The 13894-nt window shown below is 39.5% G+C and overlaps 1 protein-coding gene across 1 annotated transcript; it reads left to right on the forward strand.

Moving 5' to 3' along the window:
- Positions 1-13: 13 nt before the first annotated feature.
- KLHL42 (kelch like family member 42) lies at positions 14-13403 on the forward strand. Its single transcript, XM_026033243.1, has 3 exons — positions 14-903; positions 7885-8078; positions 12035-13403. Exons 1-3 carry the CDS (start codon positions 14-16, stop codon positions 12475-12477), a joined length of 1527 nt encoding a protein of 508 aa, XP_025889028.1. The 3' UTR covers positions 12478-13403.
- The last annotated feature ends 491 nt before the right edge of the window (positions 13404-13894 follow it).

Here is a 13894-nt window from a genome sequence, read left to right on the forward strand (position 1 = left end):
CGGCGGCAGAGCCATGTCCCTGGCGGGGCGGCGGCGGCAGGAGGGAGAGGAGGAGGGCGAAGGGGCCGGGGCCGCGGCGGGCGGGGAGGAGGTGGTGCAGATCCGGCTGGGGGACAAGTGCTACCCGGTGTGCAAGAGGAAGCTCATCGAGCAGAGCGACTACTTCCGTGCGCTGTACCGCTCGGGCATGCGGGAGGCAGGGCAAGGCCAGCAGGAGCAGCTGCTGCGCGGCGGGCTCAGCGCGCTGGGCCTGGAGCTCGTGCTGGACTTCATCAACACCTCGTGCCTGGCCAGGCTGGAGCAGCAGGAGGAGGGCGATGAGGAGCCTCCCTTGCTGGAGGAGCTGGTGGAGGCCGCTTCCTACCTGCAGGTCACCCCCTTGCTCCGACTGCTGCTCTCCCAGGTGAAGCTGGGCAATTGCTTGGAGCTGCACCGCCTGGCTGAGGTCTACGGTCTCCAGGACCTACACGATGCCTGTCTAGACTTCATGGCTGCCCATTACCATCAGGTGCTGAGGAGGCCTGATGCTCGGCCACATCTCCTTCTGCCCCATGCTCTCCAGCAACACTTGAAGGAGAGGCGGATGAAGGGCACTGCCACCCTTGTGGCCATCGGGGACTTCATGGGTGCCTCCTCCCTGGGCCAGCCTCCTGGCTGTCACCCGCAGGTGGAAGCTCCCTGGTCAATGCTGAGGTATGACGAAGAAGCCCAGAGGTGGTTGCCCATGGCCAACAACATGCCCGCTGACCTGGTGAACGTCCGAGGCTATGGGTCCGCGATGCTGGACAACTACCTGTTCATTGTCGGTGGTTACCGCATCACCAGCCAGGAGATCTCTGCTGCCCACTGTTACAACCCTTGCCTAAATGAGTGGAGTCAACTGGCTTCAATGAACCAGAAGAGGTAACCTGTGCGCCCTGAAGTGCACGTGTCCACGCGTATAGTCAAAAAAACCCTCTTGAGTCACATGGTGTTGGCTGGACGCAGAGTCGCAAGATGTGATTGAGGCCTCTGGTTGTACCGTGAGTCACCAGAGTGTGTTGCCTCATGCCATGGGAAGGACTCGCGGTGCTTGGCTATATATTTTGGCAGCGTGCCACTGGCTAGGCCTGGCAGACGCAGACCTTGCCGATAAGAGCCATCTAGCAGCGCAGAACCGCAGTCACCCTCCTTCTTAGTGACCTGTGCCTGGCACAGGTCCTTGCTGTGGCAAGGCAGGGTAAGGAGGATGGACTTCTGGTGCATAACACTGGTGAGGAAGGCCTGGGCTGTGGAGAGCGCGAGCAAGGCGCCAGCTGAGGAGCACTTGACCTCCTTGCCCCATAGCTGTTCATCTTAGCGTGGAGGTGGGCTCCGGCTTTCAAGCTGTAGCAGCATACGAGGAGGTTTGTGAAGCTAGTTTCCAAAAAGCTGCCTCTGCAGGAAATAGAAATGCATATTAAGATAGCAAAGTAAAGATAAAATCTGCCTTTCCATTCTTTGATTGATTGTTTGTTTGGTGCGTTTTGAATCTAGTACTGTATGTGACAAGGTTTACTGTTCTTGGTGGAAATGTAGCACACATCAGAGCTAGGGAAAGGTGGAGAAACTTTAGCTGGAGCAGTTCTCCATTGGCTTGTAACTTCATAAAACGTCACAAAATCCTGAATATCCTGTAGGCCTGGGTCTCGTAGAATCATGGAATCCTTAAGGTTGGAAGAGACCTTCAGAGGTCATCTAGTCCAACCCCCCTGCACACGCAGGGTCACCTGGAGCACGTGGCACAGGGCTGCATCCAACCAGGTTTTGAAGATCTCAGGGGAAAAAAAGGTCAGAAAAAGACAGAACTTTCTTCCTATGCCTTTTTGAATTGTTTGACATTTATGTTTTAGATAATATTCACAATCATTTGTTGTAGTTTATGTTTGAAAGAATGGCAGAGAGCAAGGAACGCCAAAAACAGATTCCTATACCACTGTCCAAGGCAGGATTTGTTCTACCTAAGCCAGCTCATTGCATGGTTATCAAAATGCAGCCTTTTACTTCTTTGAAACAAAATGTTTCTGTTCATTCAGGATGGATTTCTTCATTGATTCAATTTTACACAAAATAGCATTTAAACTTTTATCATCTCAATCTGACTCAGAACTGGAACAGAAAAGGATGCCGAAATTGACCATTAAATGGAAAATCTCTTTTCCATCCAGTAAATTAAATGTTCACAAAGCAGCAGAGACCCTAGTCACAGTGCGAGGCATGTGTACTTTTTATCTGTGTAGTAAAACTGCAGTCTCTTTTCCAGTGAGTTTGCAATTTAAAACTCCATAAAACAGAGGGATGACCTTTTTTTTTTTTTTTTTTTTTCATTTCTTGTACTGTTTTGAGAATTCAACTAGAATTACTGCATCTGCAATCAGTCATTGGAATTGATGAGAAAATGTCTCTCTGGTTTGTTGGAAGGGCTCTGAAGAAAGTCTGTTGTGAAATGAGTATTTAGATTTTCTTTTAAGTGCTTTCTTACACAGTGTAAATGCCTTTTGGCAGACTCCCCTTCCCTGAGGTGACTTTGAGAACTGAGCCACTTTATGAGGCCTTGAGCTTGCAGTCCTGATTGCATGAGCATGACTGAGAACTCATTGGCTTTGGTGAAAGTGCCTGAAGGGGTCAGCCCACAGTGTCTCCTATGTAAACAAATATGGAAATATGGATCAAATTACAAGATCTAGGCATTGGTTTGTATAATGCGCATAGCAAGTAAGATATGATCTGTGATGATGGTTTGTTTTCTATTTGAAATAGCCTTTCTGCACTCTTGACACCAGATTGACCAATTTTAACATTTTGTGGTCAAAATACAAACAGAATGCAGTGTACAAGGTATGGCCTATATTTTAGGAGCCAACAGCAGCTATATTTTAAGAACCATGGAGTTCGCATTCAACAGGAGCAGCACTTAAACCTGTCTGCTGTGGATGTGCTGCAGTTGGAGCTGCAGTTTGCTTAGCATTGTGTTTTTAGTTCGTTGTGCTGTAGTCAGATAAGTAGGGCAGTTGCTTTGTGTGCTGCTTGGGAAACAGCTGGGCAACACTGTCAAAAAAAATTGTGTCATCCTACATGTGGTCCCATGGATCAATTTTTATGTACATTAAATGAAGTTGGTTTGATTTTAGGTGATGCTTTAAAAGTATGCAGATTTTGCCCGTATGAACAGGTGCATTTGCCAGAAGAAAAGGTTGATGAATAATGGAAATAATGTTGCTTCTAATATAAGAAGTTACCTGCCCTTTAAAAAAAAAAAAAAACTTTGTTTCTTTAATTATTTACATTATTATAATGTAGAACAGTAGATTGTTGGGATTCTGTGCACATGCAAAGCTGAAAGAGATGATAGTTTCAGATGGGAGACAAGAGCCATCGGAAGGATACTGAATACTTTATAGTCATTCTAATTCATGTTACAATTAGTAGTTTTCTTTCTAAGTACAGAGTTCCTATTACCATACTTTAAAATTTGTCCACAGTAGGTAACTCCCATATATTACTGTAAGAAAACTTATTGCTACTAATACTAATTATTATTAGTAGTATATTATTACCCTGTTTATGCATGCAGAAGAGCGATAAAACAGTTTGCTTAAGCTCATATAGGATGTTTGCAACAATCTTGCAACCTGTCATCTTCTGAAGCTGGATCTACTGCCGGTCACAAATAATTTCTAGATCCCTGATCTCTTCATTTTAAAAAAAGGCTACTGTAAATGCTGTACTGCTGTACTTTATAGAACTACTTGGTCTTTTTTTAAGGAAGAAACTTCGTGTAAAAGTTGCCTGAGACCACTTGTGGTCTTTGGGGACAGGAATAATAAAAGGAGCTTTCAGGACTGTTCAAGTAACATGCTTGAATGCCTTTCCACAGATTTAAATTCAAGCAGTCACTTGAAATTTACCCTTTAAAAATAACGTACTTGCAGGATTTCTATTGCCTGTGCCCATTTCTATATTCCATTTTTATTTTCCCTCAGAATATGCATGATAGGTAAATATTCCGTGCTTGTAAGCCCCTGGCTGGGATTCTGCACATGCACATGGAACAAGATTTTTGTGAGCAATCTGTGCCTGAACTGCTGCCACTCTGAGGACTTCTGCAGGAGTATAAGAGGAGATATTCCTAGAGAATGGTATTGGTTTAGGAAAACAACTCTTTCCTCACATTTTTTTTTTTCCCACTCAGAATTATTCTGTGTTTTGGAGGGGAAAGAGACTTTAAAAGGATTTTCAGATTAGAAATATTTGTCACATTTTTCACAAATTCATCACACACTCTGCCAAAACTTGTCTTGCAGACTCAGATAAGGCACATAAAAAACATCTCCATACAAGAAATGTAAAATGTGTTTGAATTGCCTTCATAACTGTACTTTCCTGATTCTTTGTTGTAAATTTTTTGGCTGTAGAAGGAAGAAATGCTAAGATACGTGCACAAATTTGAGGTTAAAATATGAATTACTGGGCAGGAAGGAACCAAAGGATAGTTAGTCAAACCTTCCTGCTCTTTGGCAGGGTCAAGCCTACCTTGCAAATATATGTCAAACTTGTTCTTGAAACCCTCCAGTGGTGCAGATTCCAGCCTCTTTCCTTCCATATAAAGTTGTTTCCATGCTTAGCTCCCATTTTGGTCAGAAAGTCCTCTTTCATATCTAATCTTAACTTTTTTTTCATGTTGCAGAATGATATCTGTCAGTGGACTAGAAGAATGCTTGCTGTCCTCTTTATAATCACTTTTATGATAGTCTCTAACATATATATCATGTCTGTTAATGCAGCCCAGAACAACGTATTTTTTTTCAAAGATATGGCATGCTGTCTTGTATTTAGTTATGCATTCTGACCTCCAGTCCTTTGTTACCTATTAGATTTTTCTTCCTTCCTGTGTAAATACTTTGCATTTGCCTTTATTGAATTTCGTTGTGGTAATTCTGGGCAGTTTTCACAATTTGTCAAGCTTACTCTGATTTAGAGGTCCCCTCAGACTGCCAATTCATGCCCCTCTTTTCCTAGGGAAAGGTTGCAATGCCCTTCTGCCTCAGCTGTAGGGCAGGTTATCCTGGCAGTCTTCATCTTGTGTTTGTCCAGGCTGCTTGAACTATTTGCATTTTTAGAAAAAATTTTTATTTAGTATCATTTTGCTTGTGTTCCTGGGCTTCCTTTCAGAGGAAGCGAGGGACCTCAGGGGACAAATTTCAGGTAAGCTTCTTGTCCCAGCAAGAAGGATACACACGAGGCCTGGAATTTGGAAAACAATTCTGATCCCCCAGGTTGAGGTAACTCACTGGTGTGAGGGCAGTTGTATCACAGTCGAATTTGACCACGTCCAGTTATTTCCAAGCTGCGGTCCATGGAACACTTGCTAGCTGTGGAGAGCTGGCTCGATGCTCCATGTTTGCTTTCCTTGTTTCCAGCTGCTATAACACATTAAAAGAGTGTACTAATACACTAAGTATTTCCTAATGTCTGTTTTCCAAATAAATACCTGCTGTTACGTGCAAGGAAGTGACAGTGGGAGAGGGTTTTCATGACAGCTTTGAGCATTCGTCCCAGCTACTCATGTAAAGTGCACTAATGGCAACTTATAGCTACCTTTAAGTAAACTGAAGCTAATAGTTAATGCATTCCAGAAGTCAGAGATGTGTGCACCACATATCATCTATTTTAAGCAGCGTTGAAAGTGGTTAGATTACTCAACTGAATGAAACAAATGCATGTGGCCTTCTAGAATAATTGCAAGTTTTGCCAAAAGGTGAAAGTCGTATCTTTCAACCCATCGTTTTCCCTGTGCTTGCAAAAAGTTGTTTTGTGATACGAATGCTGCCAGGCAAAAATGGTAAAAATCACTTCCATGCAGATGGAGTGTATGGAGGCTACAGTTAACTGGGGACTAGAGAAGCAAGTGTGAGTTAGTAGACCAGATTTCTTCTGTGTTACAGCACTGTGTGTCTTGCGAAATTGTGGCAGAGCTTTTACCATTCTTTAAAAATACCTGGAACAACTTGAGGATAATGAACACTGTCTGTTGGAAATGAGCTAATCTTATAAGCCCCAAATACTGTATCATCTCCGTCATAGCACAGACACGGAGTTACAGGCTTTCTAACATATATTTGATTTAAAAAAATTAGTTAGAAAATGCATGTATTTATAGTTTGCATTTTTTGGTCCATCTGTTTATTTATAGATTTTTTCTTTATAATTCTTAGAAAAAGTTCATTGCTTTGAAAATCATCATGCTTTTGCAGATAATTATTCTCACTTCATACCCACTACTGATTGCCATGTTATTATGGACTCTCTAAGATGGAAAACATAATTGCTGTAGAGAGGAGATGAACAGAGTGACCTAATCATAAATGTCAGCAAAAAAAAATGAATAAAAAGCAATTAATTCCTTCAAAGGAGAATTTTAGTTTCCAAAGCTATATCAAGATGACAAGAACAAAATGATTCCATCTGGAAACAAATTCTTTTTCCAAATATATTTAATAAAAAGAAATTGCAGGGCAGTCTGCTGCTAGGCAAGGTTCATTTTGTCCAGACAAAGCCCTGCAAAAGTACTTAAGTGGTAATTTTTGAATCCATGCAGAGTGAAATTCACTTTACTGCTTAGATGGCTATAGCATCCCTTCAGTTTTACAGGCATAGTGCACTGCCTCAGTTGGCTTCATGCTTATCTGTTGCAATGACTTGCATATGTTCAGTCAATTGACTGCTCGATAAAATTTCAAGGATTTGGCCTGAAATGAACAGTATGAAAGGAACAGACCTATTAGGCAATGAGCTACACTTGTAACTGAGATTCTTTCTGAAGAGAGGAAGGGCAGATCTGCTGTAGCTAGAAGGATACAAGTGTGCAAACACACCAGCTTCAGGTCCTTCACTTTGATCCTACAAACTTTCATCTTTAATATTGCATTTTAAAATACCATTTACAGCTACAAGAATATTAAACCTCATGTTAACGGATCTCATTTCCCCTTCACTTCCCAGGCCCCTTTTGAGGCATTTCTTTGTTTATCTTGGATTTTTCTCTTCCTCTGTTATCTTAAAAGCACAAGATGTTAGGTTTCTTATGCTTCAGTAATTAGAAAACTACCTTTTGTTGTGTGTAAAGTACTAGAGAGTAATGGAACAGACTTAAAACCAAAACTCTAGACATGAATAAAGCAGGGTGTCTTTTGTTCAGTTTTGGAGGAAGAGGGGGATGGTCATTTAAAAAATACCTTGCTTTGGTAGGCTGGAAGTTGAATATAATAGTTTAAATTAATCCAGGTTAAGACACAAGAGTTTCTCTTTTCCTGTCTTTGCAGAACATAATTCAACATCTACTGCATTAAATTTCTGTTTATTAGAAGAGACCGAAGAGACTAGTCCTGATGATTAAGACTAGCACACATTCATAGACAATCACTGAGTCCTAATTGAATTTCCCCAAACTTTAACTAAAATAATATTCTTGACTCTGTATATATATATATAATTTTTTATATACTATCCTCAAAGCACTTTACTAAAAGGCACTTCACTAAAAATCAGGTATCTACTGAAGACGTTAGTTAACAATTGCAGATCAAATTCTGATATAGATTGAAATCCAAAATAAATATTACTCAGTTTCAACATCATTAACTTTCAGAATGTCACCAGTACAATCTGTGGACATGGACGTTGCCACAATCAGTTGCAGGGAGTTTTGGACGGGTACTGAACAGTTCAGGTGCTGTCCTATATAAAGCGATGGAATATGTTGAATGTGATGATGAGTATGTTGGAACCTGACTAGAAAGAACCCATTCCTATATTTTTCTGTATTTCTGTTTAACCTATTTCAATGCCACAATCTGTGTCTTTCAGGTCCAATTTTAAGCTTTTAGCTGTAAACGGAAAGCTCTATGCCGTCGGTGGTCAATCTCTTTCCAATGTGGAGTGTTACAACCCAGAAAACGACTGGTGGAATTTCGTGGCATCCATGCCAAACCCTCTTGCAGAATTCTCCGCTTGCGAGTGCAAGGGCAAGATCTATGTTATTGGAGGATACACCACACGAGGTACAAAGCTTCTCAGTTCTTTTAAACTTGATTAATTCTAAGATGCTGATCAATTTCCTTTTTCAGGAAACCTTTTAAATTGATGTAGAAAGCCATGTATAAGTACTCATTGCAGTAAGCAAAAGTAAATCACTCTTTTAAAATAATTGGCAAGCTAAATCAGAAGTTTACCATGCCATATAGACATCAGATTGATATTTTCTAAGCCTAATGCTAGGGTTTCCAGTCACAGATGACAAGTGTATGTATTTTAAAGCTAAATATTTGGGCTGTTGATGATATGATGATATGTTGATACATACGAATGATGTAGATCTGGGGTGCTGTTCTTCTGAGGGAAATATGCCTTCTAGAGTATTTGGGCATGCAGTTTTGCCTTCCTCTTTATAAATTTTGGTTTTAAAACAGAAATATAGATCACAAATTCATGGTACAGTTTTGTTAGGTTTTTAAATATCTGTTTTAGAATGGCAGAAGAAAATATATTAAGAAAATATCTGCCTGCATTAGTATTTCTCAAATATGAATGTGTTACAACCCTATTGCTATAGCATTTCAATGCTTCACAGGCAAGTTGAAGCTATAGGTAAGTTTTTTCAATATTGTAATAACTTAGTAGAATATGAGCTTAATCAGAAACCAGCATTTTTACCTTTTTTTGAACAGTTTTCTTAGAGGACCACAAAGTAAGAATGACTCGAAGACACACTCCCTCCTGACTGGTGTCTTTTTTTATTGTTATTATTTTTGATCCAGTGGAAAAGCAGACCACTTAAAGATCTCACATTTAATGCCATTCTTTGGATGGGATATTCTTTCTTTATCTGAGAACTAGAAGTCAATCTTTTTTTTCAAGTCAAATATATAGCATTTACAAGGTTTTCCTGAATTTAAATTCCTTCTTTACCCACTTCATTTTACCACAATCATTTGAAAACTTTGGTGTTTTCCAAGTGGAGGATAAAATTAGAAGATTCATGATTCGTCTTCTGCAGCAACTGCTGCAAAGAAAGCTAAACTGACTTTAGAGCAAGCTGTCTTTAAAGTGTCAGGGTTTGTAGATACGTTTTGACCCCTCGTGGTCCTTGTGGTAATGATAACCTTCAGAAGCATCCTGCTCTGCCCCAGAACTTGATGACCTCCCCAAAGTAAGCAAAAGATACTAGAGTGCCTCTCTCCACATGGAGGAAAACACTGTAGTTTGCTCTTTAGTCCTGATCTTCTCATCATCCCCACTAAAGGATCTGTCAGGTGAACTGTGCTCCCTGGAGTCCTACATGTTCAGGTGGACTAGGACTGAAGGATGTCCAGCACAGGACACTTGCTGTGAAGTCTAAAGAGAAGCATCCTTAGAAACAAGGGAAGAGGGGAGATTGAAACACAGAATGCCAGGAAGACTCATTGTTTCTAGGGAGTGGAATTATTTTTTGTCTCTTTTACCTACAGAGAGAGAATAGATAAGAAGGAAAAACTCTGATTGGTTTAATGTGCTACAGGATTATGCGAGTGTCAGCTGTTCTTTTCACTTTCCCTCAGTTTTGCAAGTTGTCTTGCTGGTGCTTGTCCTGTTCTTTCTTCAGCTTGCCTCCTCCTGGTGTTATGGATAGGAAGAGCAGCATGTTGCTGAAGCTGGTCCTAATCCCTTAAAGTTCAGTAACAAAACATATATTGCCAGGACTGCTGTGTGCCAAACTCCTTATCTAGTACTTATTACATGTAGTTCCAGTTGAGGAGAGTCAACAAGTTATCTTGGCTTTTCCGCATCTTATGGGATTGACATTGACATTCGGAGTCCTTTCACAAGAGGTCTTTTTCCAAAAATTTGTGTTTAATGGAAACAGAATAGTAAAACATAATAGAAGTATGAACAGTCAATTCAAAACCAAACACATTTAGGCTTATATTTAAGTTCCAAGTTCACTAATGACAGCATTCATTTTATAAATAAAGATCCTTTCCTGAATCAAGGTCTAGAATCCATTTTTCTGTGACACCTTGGCTTTAGGACAACGATCAGACTTGGAAACAAGAATTATTGAAGTTACATTGGTGATTCAGATCCTGGGCCACATAGGTGTTGGAAAGTGTTTAGTCCCATCTAACTAGCTGAGACACAAGGAGCCTCATGTGCTGTTTCATTCTATTCACCAAATATATATTCAACATGCTGCATTTGTTTTTTTTACATAGTGTTTCTGTGTGTGCCTCAGCAAGTCGGTGGCTTCGTTAGGTTTTGTGGATTTATTTTTCTTTTAATGTATGTATATCTTTCTTCTGAGACTGCACTTTTTGTGATCTGAAATTTTCCACAGTAAATTATAATGACCATTCTTGAATAAAGACTCCTAATTCTAGGATTTTAGCTGTGAACCAGCAACACCTATCCTGAGCAATAAAAGCTCAATGTTTGTTTTTTATTAACTTTATTTTATGGAAATAAAAGACCCAGACTGTGGACTCAGAAAACTAGGGCCATGTCACAATAAACTTCCATTTCATATTGTCATCTCAAACCATAGCACCATTTTTATTCCTGGGAAGATTATCGTTTTAGATAAACATGGAAAATCAGCTGGAGGAAATGGAGTGTTTTCCCCCCATCATGGGTCAGAGAATAATACATGGTTTAAATAAAGAGGTTATCCATATGCAAAGCTTTGATTAGTAGTCTTGCAAAGCATTATCATGCATTTTTTTCTCTCTTATTTCCTTTCTTTAATGAGAATTACGTATTCAGGAAGACAGTACAAAATAAGCAATGACTAATAGTCATCACTGTCTGTGCAGATGTTATAGCAGCAGCATCTTAACCATGCTGCTAGTGCACTACATTCATGACAAACCTGATACATATATATATATATATATATAATATGTAAAATCTATATATGTAATATGACTATTTGTGCCGGTGCCCTTACATAACTTTGCCAGTTTATCACTATCTGCTGTTCCACTTGTGATCTCATCTGGAGTTCATCATAGAGAGTAAACTTGTAATAAGAAACAGGTTTTATTGTAAGACCAAGCTGGAGTCTGCAAGCATATTATCGCTTGTCATTTGAGCTTGAATTTAAATTCTAGTCTCCAGAGGTTAAAACTGAATTTACTAGCAAACATGGTCCCTGTGCATTCTGTGCTAATTTAGTGAAGTCTTGGTATAGGACATAGCTAGGGTCTCCTCTAAACCATAAATAAGGGAGGTATTGTAAAAATTTCATAGAATAGCAGTATTATAAATAGATGCATCAACTGAGCCATGACTAGAGTACGGACAGGGACTCAGCCTTTCTCTAGCCTCTCTCTGATGCTGGTGTATGGAGTCCTGAGTCTTAAAGGATTTTGACAACGTGTGTATTTCTCTCTTTACGAGGTACTGAAAATGTGCCCTTAGGTCATCCACACCACTTGCTGAAATGTAACGAGCTTTATGAATTTTATTACATAAAACTTTGATTTGTGGAGTGAAATGCAAAGTATTAAGTTAAAGCTGGAATGAGAAATCGTCACCTGGCAACCATTAATGAAACATACTGTGTTTGTGATAATTTGATTCATCTGTGATCACTGGTGGAGAGCAGAATATTCCTCCATTTCCCTTGTCATAAGAAGTTCTTAAGTATCAGTCAAAGACAAAACCAAAAGACCAAGCTAACAGATAGGGATTTTTCAGCTAAAATCTTCACTCCTAGACCATTTACATCTTGTAATCGAAGTGCCAGAAGCAGCTTAATGTTTCCCTCTGCAATGAAAAGGAATTTTTGGTCTTTATTGCAAGGGGAAACACTTGCAGTTCTTAATAACCCAAATTTCTCCCCTGTTCTGCTACACAGTTGTGCTGTGGAGTGACATGTTGGCAATCTGTAATACCTGCTCATATGATATTCGAGGAGGAAGAATCCTCCCCAATGAGTACATTCTAATATTTATTTATAAATATTTCTCCTTTGTTTCAGACAGGAATATGAACATTTTGCAGTACTGCCCCACTTCTGATTCCTGGACCAACTTTGAACTGTGTGATGTCCATGTTCGAAAGCAACAGATGCTCTCTGTTGAAGAAACAATATACCTAGTAGGGGGCTGTATTCATGAACTTGGACCAAACCAAAAATCCAGCCAAAGTGAGGATGTGTTAACTGTGCAGTCCTACAATATTGCTACCAAAGAATGGCTCTACCTCAAAGAGAATACGTCAAAATCAGGCCTTAACTTGACTTGCACTCTCCATAATGATGGAGTTTATATAATGAGTAGGGATATTACATTATCTACAGGTTTGGAGCACCGGGTTTTTCTTAAGTACAATATATTTACAGACAGTTGGGAGTCACTAAGACGTTTTCCAGCCTTTGGACAAAACATTCTGATCTGCTCTATGTATTTGCCTGATGTGTGAGAAGTGTAACTGTGTCAGGTTTTTCTTCTCAGGTCACTAATCATTCTTGTAAGAAATATTGCTCCCTCTAAATAATTCCAGTTTAATGTGGAATGTAATGTGGATGCAGAATGTAGGCATAAAATATTAATTCTGTTCTTAAAAAATGTTGCAAATTGAGCATGAGAAATGTTTCCAGAACCATTTTTAAAAATACAATTTTAAATCGTTATTGTTTTGGATTTAAATGCTACCAGTCAGAATTGCTTGCATCCAGGTATAATGATATTGTGTTGGTAATTCCTGATGGATTTCAAAAACCAAATCTGATCAGTCTAGTTTTATTCTCCATCTTAATAGACAGTTTAGAGGATAAATAAGAAGTATGAATAGTAAAAGTGAAGATAATTTAATAAAATAAATAATTATAAATTTTAGAGAAACCACAAACATGAATTATTTTAAGACACAGTTTTTACTCAAATTGCATCCTGTTATATTCACAATATTTAAGACTGTTTATACTCGAACAATATCATCTCTTTTACAGAAACAGGTGAGAGTTTCAGAGATGTCAGCATCTGGATGCCACTGAGAAACATGAAATTCCCTCAAGTTATTTGTGATGAAATGCTTTGGCGGGATTTGGGAGGATTTGCCTGGAGGTCGAAAATTGTTGGTTGGATATTACCTTATCCTTTAATGGAAGCTGGTAGCATTTAATCCTGCCATTAAGGTAGAACTAAAAAAAAAGCTGTAAAATCAGATGGGAAGGTTTGTGCATCTTCAGAAAGGCTTTTTGGCTTAGTAAGTTGTCCTGCTATATTTTGAAGACCTGAGCGTTAAAGGTGAAGTTAGAGAAACGAGGAAACAGATGTTGGCATCAAGATACATGTTAGGAAACCATGTGAGCCACCACTGGAGTTGCATAGGCAAGCTCTGCACCAGGCACATCCAGCTTGATAATAGTCATCTGGGACAAAAGAGGAGACAGAGTCATTTGGTATGGAAGGAACAAAGCAGGGATGAAGGTTTTACACCAGCACTTGAGAAAACGGAGATGTAATTCCCTCAAACAAGCTCCTAATACACAGACATGTCTGTATTATGACAGCAGAAAAGACGACATTTGTGCAATGAAGAACAAGGTTACTTTCTTAAAATTCTTAAGTGATATATTTTAAAATGTTTAATTTCAGAAGTGTGTTAGAGTAAATACTGTGTGCCTCTATCTGATGATAAATTAATTCCAATCACATGTTACTGGCTTTCCTTCATTTCTTTTCAGTACCAGATTCTCTGCAGTCATCCGTAACTCACTTCAGATCAGTATTGACAGATTCACATCTGAGTTGCAGCCTTCCCTTGTGTAGGGAATTAACCGTGAAAAGATGTCACTTCCAGATTTGCAGAGTAAATCTGGGCAGGTTGGCTGACA

This window comes from Nothoprocta perdicaria, unplaced genomic scaffold (assembly GCF_003342845.1).
Source record: "Nothoprocta perdicaria isolate Ctin4 unplaced genomic scaffold, notPer1 scaffold_126, whole genome shotgun sequence".
Lineage (NCBI taxonomy): Eukaryota > Metazoa > Chordata > Aves > Tinamiformes > Tinamidae > Nothoprocta > Nothoprocta perdicaria.